The 24899-nt window shown below is 38.6% G+C and overlaps 2 protein-coding genes across 4 annotated transcripts in view; one reads left to right on the forward strand and one right to left on the reverse strand.

Annotated features, from left to right (window-relative positions):
* The window catches only part of LOC128856949 (nose resistant to fluoxetine protein 6-like), a 37760-nt gene extending 21613 nt beyond the window's left edge, over positions 1-16147 (forward strand). Inside the window, exons 2-10 of the mRNA XM_054092413.1 lie at positions 1360-1571; positions 9734-9936; positions 10062-10213; positions 10291-10445; positions 10618-10950; positions 11648-11841; positions 11916-12041; positions 12165-12507; positions 15410-16147. Of these exons, the coding sequence (XP_053948388.1) occupies positions 1360-1571; positions 9734-9936; positions 10062-10213; positions 10291-10445; positions 10618-10950; positions 11648-11841; positions 11916-12041; positions 12165-12507; positions 15410-15595 (1904 nt within the window). The 3' untranslated portion in view covers positions 15596-16147. The remainder of the gene's footprint in view (positions 1-1359; positions 1572-9733; positions 9937-10061; positions 10214-10290; positions 10446-10617; positions 10951-11647; positions 11842-11915; positions 12042-12164; positions 12508-15409) is intronic.
* LOC128856948 (nose resistant to fluoxetine protein 6-like) lies at positions 15730-24251 on the reverse strand. Of its 3 annotated transcripts, none has more exons than XR_008453880.1 (10): positions 22668-24251; positions 22368-22606; positions 20172-20395; positions 19862-20088; positions 19429-19801; positions 18080-18248; positions 17816-18009; positions 17280-17742; positions 16609-17199; positions 15730-16527 (listed from the first exon to the last, which is right to left on the reverse strand). XR_008453880.1 is itself a non-coding variant. In XM_054092412.1 (9 exons), exons 1-9 carry the CDS (start codon positions 23740-23742, stop codon positions 16720-16722), a joined length of 3444 nt encoding a protein of 1147 aa, XP_053948387.1. In that variant the 5' UTR covers positions 23743-24251; the 3' UTR covers positions 15730-16719. The 3 variants fall into 3 exon arrangements, 1 of the variants encoding a protein (XP_053948387.1); XR_008453879.1 differs by having other exon boundaries at positions 16589-17199; XM_054092412.1 differs by having other exon boundaries at positions 15730-17199.
* Between the last annotated feature and the right edge of the window lie 648 nt (positions 24252-24899).

Consider the following 24899-nt stretch of genomic DNA (forward strand, 5'->3'; position numbering starts at 1 on the left):
AAATCATTTACGCTCAATAGAAAATATGATAACGCATTTTACTATATTTCACCTGCGTATGAAAGCATAGGGGGCTCGCCTGCTTCTTGCTATTCCGGTAATCTTTGGAAACATTTTTTTGCGTCGATAAAAGATGATTTCACGTTGACCTGCCGAACTCCTAACTCAATGAGTAGAAAAATCAGCTTCACCAAACAGGGCCTATATAACATTATTGGCCGAGATTTTTGGAATAATGGAATACACGAATAAGTCAAAGGTGTGTCAGGTATCGGGGTAGATAACTGATTGAACTGAGGCTCAGTAAGGTGCTTCACACATGCGAAGCAGAATTGATATGAAATTGTTAGGTAAGGCTGATATTATATTATTTTACTTCTGGGCTATCTAACTGGTGCCAATCGAATTCGAAGCGGAATGCAGCCTTGTGGGCGTTGAAACGTCTGAACAAATTTGGTGTACGTAAATGTCTGGTCATGGTACAACATAGAATGAAATACTTCAAACCCCACATAGTCCACATAATCGTAAAGCATTTGACTACTTAGAATATTTTTGTATTGATTATGAAGTCTGAAAGAATCTGGGGCAAATCTCAGTTATGGAGATGCTACTGACATACAAATATCCTCTAAGATTTCTCAACCGTGGATCTTATCTGACAGCTAAATTGGCTTTCAAGTTGTTATTCTAAATAAGGCGAAACGTTTAAATGTGATAATAGAACTTTCCCTCGTCATGGCTTTCTGAAAATTCGTAATCGATGATCGCGGTGGCGTGTTTGTCTCAATTTAGGCTTAAGTTGACTTAATCAGTTTTCCTTTTTATTATAGAAGAGAAAATCACCTTCTTAGGCCGCACAAATTGTTTGATCCAATGCTTATACATACATATATACATACACTAGTACGGAAATTTAAAATCGGAGTACACTTTTTCCACTGCTTGTTAAGTTTTTTTCTTATCTTTGCCTTCAGTTTATCTCTTGCCTTTCGTACGGAAAGAGGCAAATATGAACAGCCAGGTAGTTAAGATGGCTCCCGAAAAGTGACAATGAAACTATATTCCTTTTTGTGTCATGATTAGCATTAGCTGATTTAGATACAATTTTTGTTTCGACTAATCATTCATTCTTAGGCCATGGAATAACTACCCGATGCGGTGCATTTATCTTACTTAAAAAGTCTAGCGGAAAACGCTCCGGTTTCATAGGTATTTATGCACCTAATACAGAAAAAGCGTGACCCCTTGTTTTAGGTGCCTTATTTATTTTTGGTAGGTGCCAATGCACCTTTTTTTATATTATTTGTATTGATTTACTCAAAAATGTATCTTCTATTCTATTCTATTTATTTTCAGTGTACGATGCAATGGCCAAATCAGCAGCTGGTATTGATAGTGGCGCATTGCACCAATTCGGACATTTCGATGAATGCCTAGATCAGCAACGATTTCATTCGAATACGATCGAAAATCAATCGACTGAATTTGTGGTGCGCTCAAAATATTGTTTGGTGGATGTACAAATGGATGGATTTGCGATGCAAACTGCGGGCAGTCGACAAAAAGAGGTAAGCATTGCTACAGTACATACATACATTATCGTAATTATGCTTGAGTATAACTGTAATTTAAAGTATTTTTGGAAGAATGCAAACTATGTTTGTAATTGTGTGCTAACGGTATTGCTATCAAGTAGTTACGTAATTCCATTTATTATAAAAAAATTTCTTATAAACAACTGCCTAAATTTAAGTAAGTATGCATTTATTAGTCGCTGCATACCACAAAAGAACCGGCGCTCTATAGGTAACTTTTGTATGTGTCGATATATAATTGACAAATGGCTAAAGTTTGGTGATCGGCTTGGTCTCATTTATGGCCAAAATGTCGAGTTTATTACCAAAATTGCGCGTAGAAACCGTTGCTAGCTTAATTTTCAATGAGTTCTTCGTACTACTCGGTTTTTTTAGTCTTTTTCTGTTTTTTGTGTTGCTCGAGCTTGAAAGCATTGGGCGACACGCTATGGCTGCGGAATACTAATGGGCCGATTTGGCTGCTCAAAGTGTATTCGATATGCTGCACAGGTCTTATTTGACGCACATTTATGATGACATGAAGGTAAGTGCTGTAAAGTTCTTGAGAGTAAGCGAATGTGCATAATTGCACATACACACGCACATACAAATGGATGTGTGAATAGCTTTCGGTTTGACGTATTTCATATCGATGGTTGATAAAGAAAAACTTAATTGGTTTCTCATTCAATTTATTCATGGGCGTCTGGTAGGAAAATAGTGAAGCCAGTACAAAAGTGTAACCTACGTATGATTCCTCTAAATGTAAATTACTAATATTTTTCAAGGGTGCGTTATGTAGCCTAGGCACCTTCAAATGGTCCAATTAAGGCTAAGAGGTAACCACTTGTACTACATACTAATGTTAAAGAAACTATTGCTGAAATGCAATCGAAAATTTCTCCGGAAACGCCGAGACCACCAGATAGACATTTATCAGATATTTTTTAATTTCTAAAAGGGCGGCATTCTGCATTTTGAATTTATCCCAGAAATTTATGTTCCGTGTCTTAAACCCGCGCACGTTTGCGTCAGTTAATATCAAGTCAAATCCGTGATCTCCTTGTATTTGTGACTTGATTTTTAAGTTTTTAAATTAACCACTTTTTTAATTTTTGAAATCACATTTTATTAAAACTTTCTAAATTTATTAGAAAACTGTCCAGCTTAAGTACTTTTTTCGAACCAGTTTTTCAGCTTTTGTTGTTAGTTATCATATCAAAGCCTACTTTTTTCCGACTAGTTTTTCGAATTGTGTTGTAAAGGGTGGTTAAATTTCAAGGACCGATGTTGAATGTGAACCACTCCTAAACGTCAACGACACCGTTGGACTTCTTTCTTTGGGGTTATTCGAAAGAAAAGGTGTACGTCGATAAGCCAGCAACAATTCAAGAGCTAAAGGATGAGATAATTCGGCACATTAACGGGATAGAACCTCAATTATGTCTCAGCGTCATCGGATGGAGGTGTGCGGCAGAGGCCAATATTTTGTTCCATACGTAATTGAGTCATACCAATATTATCATAATAAAGAGAAATGATAATAATTTCCTAAAAAAATTGTATTTTATTTAAAATCAACACCGGCCCTTGAAACTTAACCACCCTTTAGCTTTCACATGAGGGAAATTGTTTGTGGGTGTATGCGTATATTGCTGGTAGTTTATTGAGGGTGCCAACTAATAGATCAACTTTTACAGATAAATAGAGCCATACAAGGCGGCGCAAAATTAATGAGCTAATTTTGTTTTTTAATAACCTTTTTCATAAAAACAAAAAATGGTTTTGAGTGTTATTTTATTTTGAACTTTAGGCCCTTCATTGCTTGCCTGTTTGTAAACTGCAGCTATCTAGTTCGCAAGTGCTAAATATGCTTGGCATATGAAGCCATTTGCAAAAGGAATAAATCTGCGAAAACAAAATTGGATGATTAATTTTGCGCCACCTTGTACAATACTTGTTATCCAGGTAGACGCGTCCTAAAGGGTAAATACCGAAAAAGGGGTAACGACCGGAGCAAAATTGTGCCAGAAGATGCAATTAAAACTACTCCTACGGCAGCACTTGAAAGAATACTCAACCTACCACCGATTGACATTGCGTCAGAAGCAGCTAGATCTGCCGCAAGACTTATCGCAACGCGTGAATTTGCCTGTAAAATATTCGGACATAGCTCAATAGGTATGAGTTATCGGACCAATACGGACTATATGTCTCCGAAATACAATTGGGTGAAGAGATTCCGAATAACAATAGAAGAAGAGGGGTGGAAAAGAGGTATGAAACCAAACCCAAAACGCTTAATATATTTACTGACGGCTCGAAAATGATGCATGGAGTAGGTGCAGGGATTTATTCCGCAGCACTGGGTATCAGGCGGCCAATTAAGCTCCCTGACCATTGCAGTATTTTTCAAGCAAAAGTCTTTGAGGTAGGAAAGGCTGCAGAAATAGCACTAGCAACTCCAACATATTAAAAATATACGTTGACAGTCAAGCGGCAATAAAGGCAACTAACTCATATGAAATTTCATCTAAAAACGTTCTTAGGGCCAGGGAAGCCATAAAGAGACTAGACGCAGACATACGGTTTCACATCTATTGGGTACCCGGACATAAGGGCATTGCAGGAAACAAATTTGTAGATGAGATTGCCAAAGGGCTGTTCACATACAGTTCGAACAAGGAAACGACATACTGAAACCCTTAAATACGGTATACAGTGATATCGCTGCGGACATGAAAGCATGGATAGACTGGAGATGAAATAATCCAGTCACTTGCAAAACCGCAAAAATCAAGTGTACACAGGATGCAGATTCGTACTAGCCCTGTCTAGAAAGGAGAGCAGAACTATCGTAGGTATACTGACAGGCCACAATTTGTTAGCAGCACACGCATACAAAATGGGAATTACAAACAATGATAGTGCAGATTTTGCAATGAACTAGAAGAGAGGGAAACTCTAGAGCGCCTTCTTTGTTCTTGGCCTGGTCAAGCTTCATCTAGTAGTACCAAGGACCAATAGGTCTATGTGATAGCTTTAAGCCAGCCAGGTTAACCTAACCTCATCTGGCCTGTCGAAGGCCTCACAGAAATTTGCAGAGTCTCAAACAATCTTTGGTTCGACCAGCGTCGTGAATATCCATAAAAACTGTGCGTGCTGCAACAGGTGAATGGCCTAATCGTTTGAAGGCTTGCGTAAAAGCAAATGGCGACCATTTCGAATAAAATTAAAATTTTTTTGTTGAATATATACATGATTAAATAAAACTAACTTCATTAAAAGTTTTATAATTTCATACCTATAACGTTTCTTAACTTGTAACAGAACTTATGGCAGTACTGTATATGTACGTAAGTACTCGTATATCCTATTATTATTATTATTTAGGAAGATTTCAGGTAAATGCTAAACGCACATATCTACTCTACAATTAAAATGATTGAATTAGAGCACGTATAAATGTATATCAAAATACATAAAAATACAAAATTTATTACAGAAGCGCGCGAAGTGGTGTCGAGCCTGTTAAGATTCTCTATAAATATTTTCTAGAATATTAATACATATGTATGTACGTATGGTGAACATATCAAACATGTAGAATAATAAATTTGCACACACATTTGTACACATATTTCTATGTTCATATGTATGCAGACTTCTTTATTTGCCTAGAAAATTGTAAATGAACGTCGCACAAATGGACGTTCTTTACTCGAGTTGTGTTTCTGATTCTATAATTTTGTATGAGTTTTTTTTATATTAAGAATTATTATAAGAATAGCAAAAATTATTACATTTTGCTATGAAGAATGAGTACTTCGTATGTTTTTTTGTGTGAACTTTAATTTTCGAAAGATCGCATCTGTTGTCACGTAGCGAATAATTTTGGCAAGCGATATTCAGCTGGCTTATTATGTACGTACGTTATCTACTTTATTGCTATTAAATATGTACGTAAACACATACCTGTATGCATAGCCTAAGATAAACTCAAAGCAGAGGTTCCCAACCTGCGCTTCGTTGGTGCGATAGGCTCAAAGTAAGAAACTTTCTGGCCTAATGGACGATAGAGAAAATAAACTCACACAAATTTTATTAATGCAGGGACATAAAATATGAAAAAGGCTTTCCATGAAAAAGCTCTTCATAAAAAACCATCTGCTGGTTGGTATTTGTCAAAAAACCTATGGCCTGTATATAATAAGGACTTTTAGACACCAGCGCCCTCAGGGGTGTAATAGTCTAAGAATTAAAAATTGTCTATAACCTACTCAGAAAATTCCTTCACCTGATAGTGAAAGTAACGTAAAATTCGGTTCGGTCCGGTTCTGTTCCGTAGATGATCACGTTTCAACAGTCCAGCAGACAAACAAAGTTTTTAAAAAATCCCTTTAAAAAACCCTTGTACATTTTGATATAACTTTTAATACCAACTGTCTCGCTGACGCGTACAAAAGCGATGCCAATTGACTTGCTGCCGCTATTTGAAGGTCATAGATAAGGTGCTTCTCCAGTTTGAGTTTCTTGAGGTGTTCCGCCAGAATTACGTAACGAATCCGTGGACAGATATGATCAGTGGCAATATAAAGAGTTTTCTGAGTTTCCACTGCCGCTTGATGCCAATCCCCAAATATGATTTTCTCTGTGTACGTTTTAAGAATATATTTTTTTTTTACATAATTTCGCATGGGTACTACTCCATCTTGCATAGCCAATAGAGCTCTTTCTGTTTCCGCGAAAATTCTTTTATTGATTAGCAATGAGTGCGACAGTTTCGCGCTGACATGCAGGCTCTTCAATTCGTTGTAATATACGCCATGTATGGGCATTCGTGACCATAGTTAAACTTTGCCAATTTTTGTTGTAGTGTTCCTGCTGTTCAACTCGTGCATCATTCTGAGAGGTGTAAATTTGTCATCAGCTGAACTGACTGCATGGTGAAGTTCAGAGTTTCGGACCTTTCCATAGAAGTAATTTCTAAGTTTCAGGATCAGCTTGTCGTGCAGTGCTCCAACGTCAATTGCACCTCTACCTCCTTCTTTCCTAGGCAGTGCAAATCTCAGCACAGAGCTTTTAGGATGATGACATTTATGTTTCGTCATTATTGTCCACATCGTGCGTTCCAAGTTGATCATTTCAGTTGTTGACCATTTACTATAAACGAGTTGATGTCTTTGATCTGGTTATTGCCATTCAGGTTTGTCTTGCAAAATACGAGGAGGCGTCTTTTGTACTCGGCTATAAGCTTTTTTCTCATTTGCATTGTTTAAACATTGTTGTTTTGTAATATACCAAGGTACTTATAAACTTTACCTTTTCCATTTCCTTAATGTTCGCTGTGGTGATGTCATCTGCAACCAGTTCAACATTTATGACTTTGCCCTTTCCAATTTTTATTTCTCGGCATTTATCAAATCGTATGGGCATCCGAATATCTTTAGAGAAGCGAATTATGCATTCTATCAATTTTTCCAAGTGTTTTTCTTTGCCAGCATATAACTGCACGTCGTTCACATAAAAGAGATTATTGATTGACAACATTCCCGCATCACATTCCTGCATATTTTAATCCAGTTGAGCATGGTCATATATCATGTTTGATATGCACCATGTAAGGATCTTATAGATTACGGGTGGACAAGTGATAAGTCTACGAGGTGTGTTCAAAAAGTATCGCGAATTTTGAATTTTCGCAGTTTACGTTATTCGAATTTCGATTTGTGGCGATTTTTTTATACTCATGTCTCTCACTCATGCCGGCGAGTACGGCCATTTTGAATGTTCAGTTAATTGTTGACAACTGCTTTGCTTGCACGTGTTTCAGCTCGTCTTCGATTTTTACCTATTCAAAAAGATGGATCAAAGAACCTGTATCCAATTTCGTATGAAAAACGAAATTAAGTGCGCGGATGCATTCCGAATGTTGACTGTGTCATATGGAGAATCTACTTTGGACCAAAGCAACGTTTATCGGTGGTACAAAATGTTCTCAGAAGGCCGAGAAAATGTGAACGACGGAAAGCGTGCAGAGCACTTCAACAACAGATGAAAAAATTGAGGAAGTGAAAAAATGGTATTGGCCAATCGTCGAATAGCCGTTAGAGAAGTTGCTGATGATTTAGACATGGGACGGGTCCCCGAAAAATTCGTACCAAAATTATACAATTTCGACCAAAATTAGCATCGCATCAACATTGCTAATGAGATGTTGGCTTCTGTCCGCGACGACCCTTATTTGCTCCAGAGGGTCATTACTGGTGACAAATCGTGAGTTTATGGTTATTGCGTGGAAACCAAAGCTCAATCATATCAATGGAAGCTGCCGCACGAACCAGGACCGAAAAAAGCGCGTCAAATTCGGTCAAATGTAAAAGTTTTGCTTACCGTTTTCTTCGATTGCAGGGGCATTGTGCATCATGAGTTCTTGCCAGGGTAAAACGGTAAATAAGAAATATTACCTGCAACATTACCACACCTCGTATATGCTGCCAGATCACTAGTTTCTCCGCCCATATGAAACAAAATCGTGGTGCCTAGTGTGATAAAATTGGGGGATTCTTCTGCGCCGGTGATTATTTTTGAGAATGTTGTTGAAGTGGTTGAGTATTTCCACTGAAATAATCTTAATTTGTGACCAGTACCGTTTTACTACCACCGTCCTCGTATAATGATGTGCTTTTTTTTGTTGTTCTAAGTTAAATCCATTTAGTGAGGTCCAAGAATAGCAGCAAATTCTTTATCTCGATGTCTGAGATCTCATTAATTTGCTGCAGGAAAGGCTTACCAAAGGAGCGGAGTCGTGTCCTAGCTAGCCCTGGATATTCACATAAGTAGTGGAAAGACTTTCCCTCGTCCTTTCCGCTTGACAGCTCCTGCAGATAGGATTGAAGGGTAGATTGAGTCTAGCTGCATGATCCCCTACTTTCCAATGGCCTGTAAGGGTGACAGTGATGCGTGAGATGTTTGGCCGAGAGCATCCGAACAGATCATTCGTCCTCTGGATTTTGTATGACGGCCATGTGTTTTTTTGTTGTAATACATATAGTTATTTGCTTCTATCTTTTTTCGGCTAAAGCATGATAGTGTGAAGCAATGGATGCTTTTAATGAGTTGAGTGGGGTGGAGACTGTCACTGCCTCTGCTATTTCTAGTGTCGCTATGACCTTTTCTTGCTAGCTCATCCGCTATCTCATTACCCCGTATGTTTCTGTGACCGGGAACCCATATCAGAGTGATTCGAGCCAATGACTAAGCAATTCCAGCACCTCTCTACACTGTAAGACTAGTTTGGATGAAATGGAGTTGGAGTCCAAGGCCTTTATAGCTGCTTGACTGTCTGAGAAGATAGCTACTCTTGCACCAACTTCCTTGTAGAGTTTTAGTGATTTGCATGCTTCACTGATCGCTAACAGTTCTGCCTGGAGCACGCTGGCATAGTCAGGAAGACGAATCGACTGGGATAGGTTGAGCGGCTTCGGCCCGGTTGAAATTGGTAAGGATGTTGTTAGCGACTAGTAACCACAGCAGAGGCGATAAGACTCCTCCCTGAGGGGTTCCCCTGTTGACAGAGCGTTTTACCGTGCTGCTGCCTACCTCACCATTTTTGAGAATAGTTCGGCAATTTTTCCATGCGTGTATGTTAGTTTTTTGACCCAATACGCATGTACTTGGTCACAGCCTGAGCTTTCCAATTATAAAGGTTCTTATGATGTTATTTAATATATTTATCTTTAGTTACGTATATTATCACCTCCGAAAGCACCTCACCTTCGAGCAACTCTCCTCGAAAAAAGATTATGGCTATACTGATTTGTTTATACGTATTGTTCTATGCCATTAAACGAATACAAATTCATAAGGAGATAAAAATTCGCGTTTACGATTTATTACTGCTATATTATTAATGCGTTTATTACCGTTACATATTATTAACTAATTTTAAAGCACCGGTACTAATGGCTAATAGAAGTAGTTTATGTCTTAATGTGTATTTATTGTTATTGTACTTACCTATACCCGTTATTTATGTGCAATAGAGAATAAACAAACAAATAAGTATGAGTAGGTATCACTCATAACTGACCAAACAAAAAAATTAAAGATAGAAAAAATCGAATTAATGTCAACGTTATTGCTTTTAATTGCAGGCCTTGAACCGCAATGGTGATGCACTGGTGGTGGCGTTTTGGGGCGCATGCGTGCCCGCGTCTTGCGCATCCACAGATATAGTGTTGTTTTTGCAAAACTACTTGCAACGCCCTGTGCTAAGTGCCAACGAAACGGCGTGCCAGCTGAGCAGCATTGGAGCAGGCAATGGACTGCACGTCGATGGTGGAATGTTCACTTATGCGTAAGTCGGTTAATAATTGTAAATATATGCACTGCCTGTATGCTAGTTAATGGCTTAATGGCCAAATGGCTTTTGTAAAACATTAATAATGTTTTTATTATTTTTTTGTTTTTTAATTTTTGCAGTGTTGTGCTATTTGTGTTTGTATTGTTGGCCACGCTGAGCACTGCCTTCCACTGCTACTTGATTTATGTGTCTAGGAACGCCGATGATGTGTCAAAGCGCGCATTACAACAAGAAACGTTGACAATCGCATTGCTCTCATTCTCCGTTATCGGTGGGTGTTGACGGAAATATGTGCAATTATTTACATATCTTCATCTAAGAATTTGTGTTTTCCTATTGCATTTGCAGAGAATACAAAAAAACTGTTTCAAGCGAGCAAAGATCACATGGGCCTCAATTCGATTAACGGCATTAAAGCTATTGCAATGTTGCTGATACTTGCCGGCCATGCGCTGTCGTTCATCTACAGCAGTCCCAGTTATAATGTAGCGTTCGTGGCTGAGGTAATAACGGTGCATGTGAATAACATTTAAAAAAACTGGTTTTTCACTTTAAACCGTTACTTTAACTTCTATTTCGTAATTGTTTTTATTTGTTTTGTTCAAGGAATGGTTGACATTTGTTTTTATTGCCATATTAACCGCTTTTCTATTTGTAACTCAAATCACAATTTAGCAAACGAAATTCCCCACATTTGCATTCCTCTACAACTCGCTGCTATTCGTGGACACTTTTCTGCTGTTGAGCGGCTTTCTGTTCTGTCGCATTATGTTGGTCGAGCTCGACCGTCGTCGCGGCCACATAAACCCGTTGATTTTGTACGTTGGCCGCTACATCCGCCTGACACCGGCCTATATGGCGATAATCGGTTTCTATATGACCTGGTTTCCGAGCATTGGAAGTGGTCCCCTATGGCGGGAACGCATCACGCGCGAACAGGAGCGTTGCCAGGCATCGTGGTGGCTTAACATTCTCTATGTGAATAACTACTTCAATACGGACAAATTTGTAAGTTCACTTTATGTGTGTAAGTGGGTACATTTTACGAATATAAACCTAAATAATGAATCGTGGGTCATCAATAGGTTGTCGCAGCTTATAAATGTAGGTAAAGGAAACTGATCAGGCTGAGGTTTTTATAAGTCCTGTCTGTTTATTCAATAGAATATGTACGTACATACATATGCCAGTTTGGTATTACCATTTGGAGTTCAAAGAGAAAAATTAGATATTCTGTTAAATAAATTGAAAGCCAGTTGACAGCCCCTTTTTTAGGAAGAAATCTTTAAAACTTAATATTTCAGGAACTGCCAATGCAATATTTCCTAAACATAATACTATAGATATATATATAAGAGTAGAGAAAAGACGAGAACTTCCTTTACGACATTGTAACTGGTGATGAAACGTAGAATAGAAGAGCCCAGACGAGCCTCCACCCAAAAAATCGCGTTCGGAGAAGTCAAAAATCAAGTCGATGCTCATTTGTTTCGGTATGCGATCTTGGCTCGCCTTTTTCAAATTTCAATTTGAAGCAGTTTCGCCCCCCCACAAATGATAGTGAATTCAACATTTATGTTTCGGTATTCACGAAAACAACGACTGACTTGGCAGAGGAGTCACTTTCTGAATACTAAATTAAATAATTGATCTAAATATTATCTATACTACAAATATTTTTCTTATATTCTCTCTCACTTCGCAGTGCATGTTTCAGTCGTGGTATCTGTCCGTGGACACACAGTTGTTCTTCATTGCACCGATTTTCATCTATTTGCTCTACAAAGTGCGAAAATGTGGCAAGCGCTTGCTAATCGCCGCAGTCGTTTGCACTACAATCATTCCATTCGTGGTGACATTTGTGCGCCATTTGGACCCCACTTTGCTGGTCTTTGCGGAGTAAGTAAAGAATCCCCAAATGGTTACTTAGATATTTTTTGCTTTGTGGTAATTTAAAGAACTTTCTTTTACAGTGAATTAATCGACTTGGCTAGCAATAACTATTACATTGGCTACTACGTGAAGACCCACATGCGCGCCTCGTCCTATTTTATTGGTTTGCTGACTGGTTTTCTGGTGCATGCCATGCAAGAGCGGGGGTAAATATTTATATTAGAACTAAGCTAGAAATATGAGAACAATTATATATAATTATATGCAATGTTTTATTAATATATGTCTGTATATGTATGTGTGTATGTACTATATTTGCTTAATTTCAGCACAAAACTTCACACTGTGTTCGTACGTCTTACCTGGTTGGTCTCCACTGTAATCGGCATTGCGTCCATATTCTCAGTTTGTCGCTTCTACAGAAGTCCGTTTACATTTGTCGAGAGTTTCCTTTATGCGGGCTTTCATAAAGTAGCTTGGAATTTGTCTGTGGCGTGGCTAGTGATGGCAGCAACAACGGGCCATGCTGGGTGGCTGCAAAACTTTCTGAGTAGCCGCTTTTTTGTGCCCATCAGCAGACTCACCTATTGCGCCTATCTGTCGAACGGCATAGTTGAATTGTATCATTCGTCGACCTTACGTTATGGCAGCTATCAGTCTTACGTGAATTTGGTAAGCGTGACTTGTATTAGACGGCAAGAGATAAAATGTAGAAAAAGCCAACGAATTGAGAAAACTATTTTTTATTTGAAATGCATTACATTACATTACAGTATTTGGAGCTTCTTGAAAGTAGTTGTGTAGATAGAACGATAGAAATAAGATTGCACCCACCAGAGAGTACATGAAGTCACAGTAGTCTAGTTCTGTAGTTTTGCGAACCCTTTGCTCTTCGCAATAAATTTAGTGCTTTTTTATATCTAAAATGCGAAAATTTTTGAGTTTAGTTTTTATTTCTGTATTTAATTTGATGCTAAAACCAAATTGATGCTAAACCAAAAATTGTAAAAACAAATTGTACAATTGAAAAAGACTAAAAAACACCACTCTGAGAAGATTTGAGTACTTTTGAAAATTTGTTGCTTCTTATAAAGATGTTTTGAAAGTGAAAATCTCATTTTTGCTCCTTTTGGGGTTATGCAAGAATATTGGATCTACTTCTTTCAATTCTTCTTAACATTTAAAATCCTTTTTATGAATTTACTGTATACGAATTAAAGCTAAAGAGGTGTAATTATACACACAGAAAATACCAGATAATACTGAAGAAAAAGGAGTACCTTAATATGTAACATAACCTCAAATATAGCAAAAAGTGTTTTTCGTTTTTTTAAAGAAATTCTCTTAACATATATTTTAAATTCTCTCCATCGTGGATTTTTCTAGTTCTAAAATATTTCATGATTATTGGTTTTCGTGTTGAGAAAAGGTCAGCAGAGCAGAGCTGTTAAAAATACGCATAAAAAGTATATGAAATTTTTGTAAAAGTATTAAAAGCACTTTTTAATTGTAAGTATTTTTAATAGAAGTGGTTTAAGAATAAGATATAAATTAAGATTAATGCAAGGATGAAGAGAAGGCGAATATGTAAATGAAGAAAAGGATAAAGGGGAACATAAAAATATAAATAAAGAAACGTAAAGACAAAAACAAAGACAAAGATGAAGGTGAAATTAAATATTTAATATAGCGAGAAGTTGAATATGCAGATAAGGAGAATACTACAGATAAAGATAAATATAAAAATAAAGATGAAGATAGGATAAAGATAGAGGTAGAGATAGCGAGAGGGTAGAGGTAGAGATAGAAGTAGTGATGAAGATAAAGTTAAAGATATAGATGAAGAATAAAAATAAAGATAAAGATAATTATGGAGATAAAGCAAAATACAAAGGGATAGAAGTAGATACAAAAATAGAGATAGAGAAAGTGATGGGGATAAATACAAGAGGTCAAAGATAAAGATAAAACTGGTTGAACCACAACCACTGGGCAAATATATATATATATAATTGGCGCGTTTTAGGTATTTGGCCGAGCTCCTCCTGCTATTTGTGGTGTGCGTCTTGATGTTGTTCCACAAATGGAATACTGGGTGGTTACTAGGTGTAAATAAATAGGTGATTGGAAGCAAGTGATTCAGAAAATAATAACCTGCCATATCTCCAAAACCATTATTTTGCTTCTTTAGGCCCTTAAATACTACACATTTCTTAACACCCTGTATATATATTTGTTACGCCGGGTCGATTTGTGGGGAGGCAAAAAAATCGCCCATTGCTCTGTAAAAATCATATTCTAGGGATCAAAATAAGAAACTTTGCCGAAGGAACCATACCTCTAAAACGGATTCTGATGTCCCCTAGAGCCTTTAACAGACACGTATCTTCATTTCTCCATGACCTATTGGCTTCTTAGATAATGCTGTTTTTTATTATTAGTTTACTCGTGGCCATGCGTATTCCAATGGTACTTTTATCACTGAGCAGTTGAAGAGCAGTACCTTTCCTGGCTAGCTCATCAGCTTTACAGTTTCCCTCAATATCTCTATGCCCCGGAACCCAAATAAAGCTGTTCTTGAATACGTCACTAATATCATTTAGGGCTGCCCGGCATTCCTGTGCAACCTTCGATCTTAGTATAATCTCATTCATTGATTTGATGGCCGCCTGGCTATTCGAGAATATATTTATAGTAGTTTTTGTTACGGTGTGCGTATTTAGATATGTAGCCACTTCTTTTATAGCTAGAACCTCTGCCTGATAGACGCTGCAGTAGTCTGGTAGTCGAACGGATAGTTCCAGTCCTTATTCCTTCGAGAAAACTTCATAGTCCACCTTATCATCTAGCTTGGACGAGCATAAAACAAAATAAAATATACTTCCAATGCTTTCCACTTGTGTTTTGTAAGCTGCAGCAACAGTGACTGGAAGCTATGTTTCAGAAGTACATACCTCAATATCATTGGCCGATTTCTATTTAATATGACTTCAAATAAACTGTATAAATTTTATCTAAAATATATTCAGAAGAATGTAACCATTTTAGTCACCATTTTTATTAAAATTTAAAACTTTGACTCAATTCGCAAATTTGAATTCGTGTTTATGTTTACTTTGCAATCAGCTGTTTTTCTCACTTGCAAATTCTTACAAGTCAAAATTTATGCAGCAAAAACTTGCAACTCCCCCTCTCATTTTCTCCTACTTTCAAAGTTTTTTGGGTACATGAACACCAAAATTTCAGAGTTTGTAATATAATATAATAATAATAATCTCTAACAATTGTTACAACTATTTGCTTCATGAACAAACCTACTATAAATTCTCTGACCGGGTAATTAATTTTGCGCCACCTGTACGTTAATTGAACCAACAAATGAAATTGAATTAATTGATAAAATCAAACTGAATTAATTGTTTAATTTGAATTTCTTATCTTAATTGAGACTCGCAATTAGATTTACGTTCAATACCTTTCAAGAAGCACCATAATTTACGTTCTCTCCAAAGTTATAAGAATCATCACTGCTATATATGTTTGTATATTGATTTATTATGTCTAATTATTTTAGGAAAACAAGATGATCAGCCACACGGTGGACACATTCGCTTTAGCCTTCGTGCTTTGTCTCCTCTTCGAATCGCCCATACATGCCTTGGAGCGGATTCTGCTACGAAAGGCGGGCCGCCCATCTGAAAAGCGCACCCCATCTACAGAAAACCAAAGCCCCAGTACTTCTGAAGAGCAGGTGGCTTAGCTCAATACTCCAAACATCAAAATGAACGATTTTGTTTCTAAATTGTTTTTTAATTAGTTTGTAGTATTTGTACATTTGTATGTACTAAAATATATTTTTAATTAATATTTTGTGATGATTGCATAGCCTTTAAGTTTTAGCTGTAGGATTTTATACGCGCATACATAAGGATATAATGTACGTACATATTTACATATCTACGCATATGTATATATGTATTGTTGAATATGGGTATATAAATATGTGTGAAGTAGAGTTTTATACATATTTTTGTTCTTGTAATTTTGTACATAAATATTAATGACACTTGCCGTTTTACAAGCCAATACTTCCTTATGCCGTTGCATATTACAATATTGGGAGGAATAATTTAGAATAAACTTTATACATACATATGGGAATGTATGTATATAGTTACAAATAAGTGTATGTGAATACTTTCCGGTAGGGTAGGTTTCGCTACATAAATATTGTATGAAAAATTTGTTTAATTAAGAATACAGAAATATGTATGTAAATTGTAAAAATATAAAAAGTTTAAAAAAACTTCAATTAATTTCGGGTTCGTTTTGAGGTTCGTGTTACCAATTGTTTCGGTTTTTTGTCGCTAAGTAACGTGCCAATTCAAGCGTGCTCGCTCGTGTGTACACAAAAAGATATTCAATTCAATTGCGGAAATATTACAAATACAAATAAACAATAAGGACGTCTCTATCTAAGAGTACAGAAGTAACGAGTGACGTAAAAAAAACAATATTTGCTTATGACCACTTCATTTAACTCTCCGTTAGACACCTTTTATAAAACCTTCGGTTGGGCACCCGGGTCTGCCCTTTTTTCGTCCTGTGCGAGCATCCTTTTTAAACTGTTGTATCCATAAATCGATAGTAAATTAAATTTTAAGAAGGCTACCCGGAAGCTTTAGTCGTTAGCTATAATAGAAATATGTTAAATTCAATTCAGAAATATGTTAAAAATGAAAAAGCCAACTACTCCACAGTGAAAACATGGACCTGGATACTCAACGGAGGGTTAATCTTTTCTCATACTCTAAATTTTGCCTATATGGCAGTTGTCTTTTGCTGCTACTGTACTAGCATCTCTTGTTGGACTCCCTACGCCCTCTAATCATCACTGATTCGTCGTCGCCTTCTTGTATAACTCATTGTGCCCTCCTCGTTCTCAATCTCTGCTGGTCGTTTTTTAACTTCATCTTCTTCTGTTATTTCGGTTTCTTTATCGGTAACATCATCTTCCTCTACTGCGGTCACTGTCTCCTCATCCCCTGACACTTCGACATTGTTGTTGCCTTCCAAATCTTCAGTATTTTCTGCGGTAACCGAAATATTGGCCACATTATCCTCAGCCTGATCCTCATGTTCTTCATTGTTCTCTTCTGCTTCTGCTTCCGCTTCCGCTTCAGCTTCTGCTTCGGAGACCTCCGCACCCGAACTGGGTTCGTTCTCTTGGTCATGCTCGCGCGCTAAACGCTCTACAAATAGCCGGTTTATTATAACCTTCCGGATGTATTGCGCTGGAACATCGATTAGAAAAGCCAACGTGATGCCACTTGCCAAAATGACTGCTATCTCATTATAGTTGATCTGTAAATTGTATTTAGCGCGCATTGTTGTAATAAAATAAAATATTAAACTTGGGCAATTGAATGTGCACGCAAACTTACCAAGTCAGTCAAGTGATATTTGCGTGGCTCACTTACACTAGCAGTGTTGTACAGCACCACTACATACGTCATCAATTGTATGGGAAACGTAATGCGGGAAAGAAATAGCACAGGTCTCATTGTGGTAAGCAACTGCAGCACCGAGTTTTCGCCCTTTGGAAACATGAAAATACACCAAGCCAATGCTAAGCCCAGAATAAGTGGACACCAAGCGGCATAAGAGGCAGCTTCACCAGCTGTGTAAACGAAATCGGTGCGCATGCCCGTCGAGGGTGACCAGAAGCACCAGATCAAGCTCAGTGTGGCACATAACCAGCCAACGGGTACAAGTTCGCTAGCGATTTCCAACGTACCAGCTTGAGAGCGATGTATCAGGCCAGTACCGATGCCAAGTAGATAGGACGTTGCGCGACTTATCGGCGATGAGAAGAGTAGATTGGCCGTGCGATAGAATTTGCTAACGCTATGTGTATGGAAAAGGTGAATAGTAAGTATACTTGGATTATAAGTGGACCAGTAAGCAACACGGCACTCACTTCATGCCATGAAACAAGGTTATCGATAGGTATTCGCGTTGTGTGCGCGAGTAACGTGCGGCCACAGACATTGCATGTAGAGCGCCATAGATGAAGAATGCCGCATCCGCATCGGTGTAGTAGAGCCACACAATCAAAGGACCCAGCAAGTAGAGTTGCACTTCAAGTGCTAATTGTATGGTCATTGGCGAACACTGCAAACCATCAAGTTTTTTAATTTTTTAAACTATGAGTAGAGGTGAATTGGGTTTAATTTTCACTTACAGTTTCCTCAAAATCGATTGCATTCTGTACGCTGAAAAAGTTTCGCCACATTTGTTGCTCACACAAGCGCGTATTTTGACCAATCAAATTAGTCCAAAGCGGGCCGGCGCCAATTAGTGGAAGAATATAGGTTTGGAAGAACAGTACGACATACAAAGTAGGCAGGTATCTAAGAGAGTGTTGCGTTACATAGGCCAAACAAGAGATGTGTTAGGGTGATACACTTAAAATATTAGTTTGGGGAAAAAGAAATCCATTATTTTTATTTTTTATTTTGCGCAAATGGCTTATTTTATGGTCGTTCTTTGGGTGATCTGGGGTATAAACGCGGGTTTTAGAAATGCTGAAGTAGCCGTTATCTGTAATCTAACTCCTCAATTCCTACTCTCACATCCACGTGGTACATCCTGGTAACCTGAGCAACCATGCTGGAGATGAGGTAACCAATCCGCATGGGAGGTACGGTCAGGGCTAACGAAGGAGGGATCTTCGGGGGAGTTACTTCGTCATATATGATTTAAAGAACCCCCGAAGTTTTGCAGCGTCTGTCTCGGAACGTGCGGTCGCAAAAGGCGTCTGATCCGCAGGTTAGAGGAGGCCTCCTTTTATAGGTTATCTGGTTACCTTACAGGTGGTGCTTATCAGATCTTCCTTAGGCTTGTATCCTATTGAACCTCTCCGCCTTGCTCGAGCTAATCTGAGTTTTAGATAAAACATGAATGTAAACCCCAAGGGAAACCCACATTTTTGTGGAAAATGCACCTACTTCGGCAGCATGCACATGGGATTTAGAAGTGCAAGCTTTATGTACAAACGAAAATGGAATTGGTTCTACAATTGAAACCTCTAGAACGCGCAAATTGAGGCACTATGTCCCATCGGGGAGCACAGGAATTAAGAGAGATGGTCAATCTTTAGCTCTGCGTGATGCTACGAATACTAACATACCGGTCCACTTCGATTATTTCTGTGATTTTATCGACACTTTCGATGACGGGCCTGCCTGTGCGAGGTGGATCTTTAGCAACAAAAATATCTGCACAGAATCAAGGAAACCAAAATTGCACGTAATTAATTCATGCATTTTCCGTTTTATCAAAGAAATACTGTAAAATTTGCCGAATTCTCTCTTTACTGAATTCCATTGTTAACATCCTGTAACTCACAACGGAATGGAACAAACAAAAAACAGCAAACGAATTTTTTAGTGTAGAATGTCACCTCGACAACGAGCATAAACTTTAAGTTGGTTGATCGACACTTTACGAGATATCGATCACTACATCCATCTACCGAGAAAATAATGGATTTCTTTTCCCCCAACTTAATATTTATATACTTATATGTACCTCGATATTTTCAAGGTCAAACGTTTTAGTAGCTGAATATGCGTTTTTTGCTCCATTTCTTCGGCCAATTGGTAAGCAATCAAGAAACCACTTATCATCAGAAGCACATCCATGTAGATCATTGGCGTACGGAATAGGATGCTTTGCGGTTGTTCCAGTGCTCGCACTAGTTTATCACGATTGATGAGGGGCAAATGTCCAATCATGAGATATTTGAGACTTATATAGAGTGCGAATGTAGCACCCAGTTTGAGCACATTGAAGATGGGAAATTGGGCTCCGGAGTCATCACTGGCGAGCAGTGCGGCAAATGTGCGCTGTGGTGAGAAAGCACCGATGACGTCTCGTAGCATGGCAGTGAGTGACTGAAACACTGGAAATATAAGTAATTATTAGTGTTATTTTACAAAATATATAACCAGAGTAATTTCACCGCTATCAGTTGAATTGTGTTGTTCGTCTTCGGTGTTCGCTTCTACATTAACTTCGTTCTCGTTACCAGCCTCCTGTGCTTCTACTGTACTCTCGCTGCCTTTGCGTTTGCCATCTGATTCGGCTTCACTGTTCGGTAGTTTGCTAAGCAGCCACGTTTTCATTTTGGAGTAGTTTGCATTAAGTAAAGAACCGACACACAATAGCACAAGTCCACAAACGCCAGCACTACGTACACACAGATTTGTGTGTTTTTGGAAATAGAAAATCTGTATTAAAATATGTTAACGATCCTTGAAAGAGTTGCATACATTGCCAGTGCGAGTTTCTGATCCTTTTTGATTAGTTTCATGAGCTTAACATTCGATCGCGTATAACAATCGTCATCGTTGACTTCCACATGAAATTCCACACCTGTTGCATTGTAGGATCGCAAGTTCGCTTCGATCATTTGCTGCACCACTTCGCCGCTGCAGAGGTGTGGTATGCAAATGCCCCAGTTGGCAACGTCATAGCGTGGAACAAAATGACTGGGCTATTTGGAAATAAATACGCATTCAATTAACTCACAATTCGTCAGTCTTCATATACAAATAGAGAACCTCCTTGATCATGACGAGTTCGATACGTTCATATTCAGGTTTGAAGTGTGTAGAGCGAAGGGATCTATGGATTCCTTTCTTGGTTTATGCTCAAACGCTCTAACTGGCTGAATACGAGATAGTTGCATTACTAAAATATATCGGAAGGCAAAGGTCTTGGCACACTGTCTATCACACGTACCTCCAGGAGCGCTCCGCAAAATGCATGTTAAAGGGATTAGATTAGCTTGATTTGAGGTTTGCACTTCGACCTCATAGTTTTTTTGTGTGCCCTCTACTCATCACAGTACGTCATCCAGACCCAGCCCCTTTATTAAACGTAAGATAGGGCTGGGGTGGACTGAGCATATGCGCCTTTCCTTTGACTGCAAATGGCCGAGATGTCTCAAACTACAGCGCTGTATTCAAGGAAACGGTGCATTGGAGTGTCCTGGGATTGGCCGCAGATACCCAAAGAATCAGTGGACCATATTCCGATCATATGCAGATGACTGCACAGTCTGCAATAGTCTGTGGGAATGCCCCTGAGTACTCTCAGTTCATCCTTGCGGAGGGTTATGAGTTTTCTAAACCTCTCTTGGTTGTACCCCCGCGGTAAAGATCCAGGCGAAATCTGTGGCGCCATAGCTGGATGCCAACTAACCTTCCTTACCCTTAGCTCTTCACTCCTAAGCTTCTTCTTGCTGGTGTATTGTCCCATAGCAAGGAAAGCTTTCGGCATTGTTTGCTTGGAGACAGCAGGAGAGTCATTTCTTAATTTTGGAAATCAATGTTTCATTGGAACTAGGTCTAGAATAACCTAGAATCTCAACGGATGGATCAAAATCAGAGCTTGGCTACGGAACGGGGGATATTTGTTGAACAGGACAACGTCAAACTTTTCTATACCGTAGGGAGGTACACTACAGTCTTTCAAGCATAACTGTTTGCAATGCTTAATATGCAAAATGGCCCTATACCCAGCAGGACAAACTACGGCGAGGCACTGCCTGTTGCAGACACTCTAAGGCTACCTTCTCTAAATGATATTGATAATAAATCTTCAGCATTCATCTGTTCACTCAACTGCAGTCGATAAAAACAGAATATAGATTCGGTTTTACCTCTTATGTCTGCAGGATAAATACAAATACACTGCTCAACATTTCATCAGAAGCTGCCATTTACGTTGGTTTGTTTGTAGAAAGCGATTGAAGCGAACTGTATTTCTAAAATGATAATCAAATTGGAAAAGTTGGTTTATTTTCCGTTTATTCGATTCCTGTTGGGCGATTAGATTAGATTCATGTACCTAATATTTGCATGGTCAGACCATACTTGTAACCTTACTGTGCCATACTTCAAGTATTCTGCTACGTCAAGAATGTTTTTCGCTTTTTTCTTAAGCCTTAATCAGTGTTCAATTACCTTTACTTCCGCCCTACTCTTTCAAATCTTTCATTTATCTCGATATCTATACGATTTCCAGGGTCAGTAGGAAGTGTCTGTCACCTGAAAGGTTTCTGAAAAGTTGTAGCCTCGAAATGACGTGTCAATATTATTGCCTATTTAAATATTTTCTACAAACGGGACCTAAAGTTTTCCGCTGCCGCCCAACGGCAGATTGTTTTTAAGGAGGAGCTTTTTTCATGGCAGAAACACACTCGGATGCTGGAGTACATACTGGCCTGGAGAAAAGCGAGCACTATTAGGAAAAACTTTTTTTTTTTGTTAATTGGTGTTTCATGTTCGAGGTTTTCAACCCGTGCATTTTCGAATGCTAGCCACTCACCAACCCATTCGGCTACAATGGCTGCCTAGTTGAGGTACCTGATGCAATAGCTAAGATGAAGTTTCCGAATGACGTTAACCCATTTCGCTTTTTTCGCAAAACTTGCCAGTTTAACTGTTCCCACTTGTACTCACATTTCCGAAATGACTTCTCCAGAGACCACGTCCTTGGGCGTAATGAAGAGGCAACTTCAGCTCTTTTGCTGAAGTTTGCATTTCAATGTGCGCCAAACAATATTTTCCCCGAATGCGTACCGGATTTTCCGGTGTGACCTTTATTACAGTTTTTATCTGCATGCACTGATCAAAGTCTCCGAATTGGTTGAGGTTGCCGCGCAGTAGACCTGAAGATATTTTTCCTGAAGCGTCCAACACTAGAATAATAAAAATATAGTCTTAAGGTCTCCATGACAAAAACGTAAAAGGTAAACGCACTCTGTAAGGTCCAAAACTTATTGCCACGCAATTGGCGATGAAATATCTGCAATTGTTGTCTGCATTCGGCATTAGTAGCTTGCGTTGGATTCACCACAAAGCTGGGTAGTTTTTGCAATACAGTTTCGAAGTTTTCCTGCGACATTGCCGGCAACGATTCGTTCGAATCGCCATTCTCCTGGGAACCAGCTTGCTTTGATTCATGATTGTTTCGCGGCATCCGTATTGGCTTAGCTGGCTTGCCAATGGGAAAGAAGCTATTGAATGGCCAACGGTCGAAGTAAGAGAGCCAAGATTCCGCATCTTCAGTCGACGCTGCAGGCACACTCTCCTGCTGCTCAGCGGGCTCACCACGCTCACTCAACCATTTCAGCCAGTCAATGATGCCGTTTGTTGGCTCTGTTTTCTCCACAGATTTCTCTTCTTCGCTTGTTGACTTTTGCTTTTTATCCCCAACCCGCTCAGCACTACCACCTACGCTACGCCCACCACCACCCCCACCAAAGAAACTGCTAAATAATGAGCCGAAGAATGTTTTTGTCTCTTCGCTTTTATCTCGATCACCAGCTGTAGTGACTCTCTGTTTTTTAGGTGTTGACCGTTTTTTCTCCTCTTTCACTGCGGAGGTGGCATCACGTCGCTCTTTGTGTGCCATGCGTGCCCGTTTGAATGGCATTTCATCTGACTCAGTCGCCTGCGCGCTCACGTCCATATGTTGGCTAGTATCATCGGCTTCTTTTTTAATATCGTCGCTAACATCATCGTTTTTGTCATCGCCATCATCTTCGCTGCCCTCGTCATCTTTATCGTCCTCATCGTCGATGTATACGCGTTCAATTTTATGAAATTTAAATTTCTTTTCAAATGGGCGCTTCGCAATTGGTTTTATGGCATCCACAACATGTCCAACACTGCCACCCTTAGCTTCGCCGCCGAATTGAAAGAATTCATATGAAGTGTGCGGAAATACAAAGAACACCAAAAGTGCACAGAGCAATAATTTTTTTACATTAAACGTTGCTGCGATCAAAGGTGGTTGCGATGGACTGCTATCACTTCCGCTGCGGTCAGACATGCTGATGTATCCACGTAATATCACTTAATTGTGGCTTTGATATAAACATTTGCCAAACGGTAATGCGTCGGGAACTCCTCCTAACGCCTGTATATTGTGTCTGCTCCTATAGCCGCATATACCTACATATATAAATGAATGTACATATGTATGTACATACGTATGCAAGTTTTGGCAATAGTGAAAATTCCAAATTTTCACTTTCGTTTCGTTTTCGTTTCGTCGCTCCAATAATTACAGTCCTAAGTTGGTGGAAAGTTTAAGAGTTGGTGGAAAGCACTGCACTAATTTCGAATCTAAATCTGAATCCTTTGTGTTTCTTCGTTTGAAATTAGCCAAAAATCGAATTTATTATACCCCAGGAACAAAGGCAGTTTATTTATGTTATTTTTATGTTATTCTTTGCTGGCAAAATTTTCTAAAAATATGCACAAATTCAGTCTGTTGTACTGATGACCACGACGTCGTGTCGGGGCGCACACTTTTGCTGGCAGCTAAGTAGCGTTCGATTTGAAATTTCAAAAGAGACTGACCACAAGAGTGTACGGTGTCGAAAACGCATTTTTGAAATTTTAATTTTGTTATTCACATAGTGGTTTTTGGGCGTGAGAGGTTTATTGTTTACGCGCTAATAATTTGTTTACAAATGAAATGGGAAGGGAGCGTAAAGTTTACACGTGCTGTGCTACAAGAGTATATTCCTTAGCACTCTCACTGGTTAAGAGACATTAATAATTTAAAAGAGAGATCTTCCTATTCCCTCTCATGCATTTTGAATAACTTTGCTCTCCATAAGTAGTTGGAGTGAGTAACGAGTGATTGAAGAAAGCTGTGTTCACCTATCCTCTTAATCTAATGCATGACTAAAATAAATTTAAATCTTTTGAATCGAAATTTAGTGATAAAAATATATATTCACATTATTTTCAACAATAGGTTATTACATTATTTTTATTATTATTTATTAAACAAAGTATAAAATACAACGCTTAATAGAGTACATACAAGCAGCTTAGGCCATCGACTCTCTAATTTAATGTTAAGGGGTTACATACGTCCAGCAGCGCCAAAAATGCGCTAAAAGAAAAACTGTTTTTGGAAGGGATACCAATAGAAATAAATATAAAAAAAATTTATATATTGTTTATTAGTACTTA

The sequence above is a fragment of the Anastrepha ludens genome, chromosome 3 (assembly GCF_028408465.1).
Source record: "Anastrepha ludens isolate Willacy chromosome 3, idAnaLude1.1, whole genome shotgun sequence".
Lineage (NCBI taxonomy): Eukaryota > Metazoa > Arthropoda > Insecta > Diptera > Tephritidae > Anastrepha > Anastrepha ludens.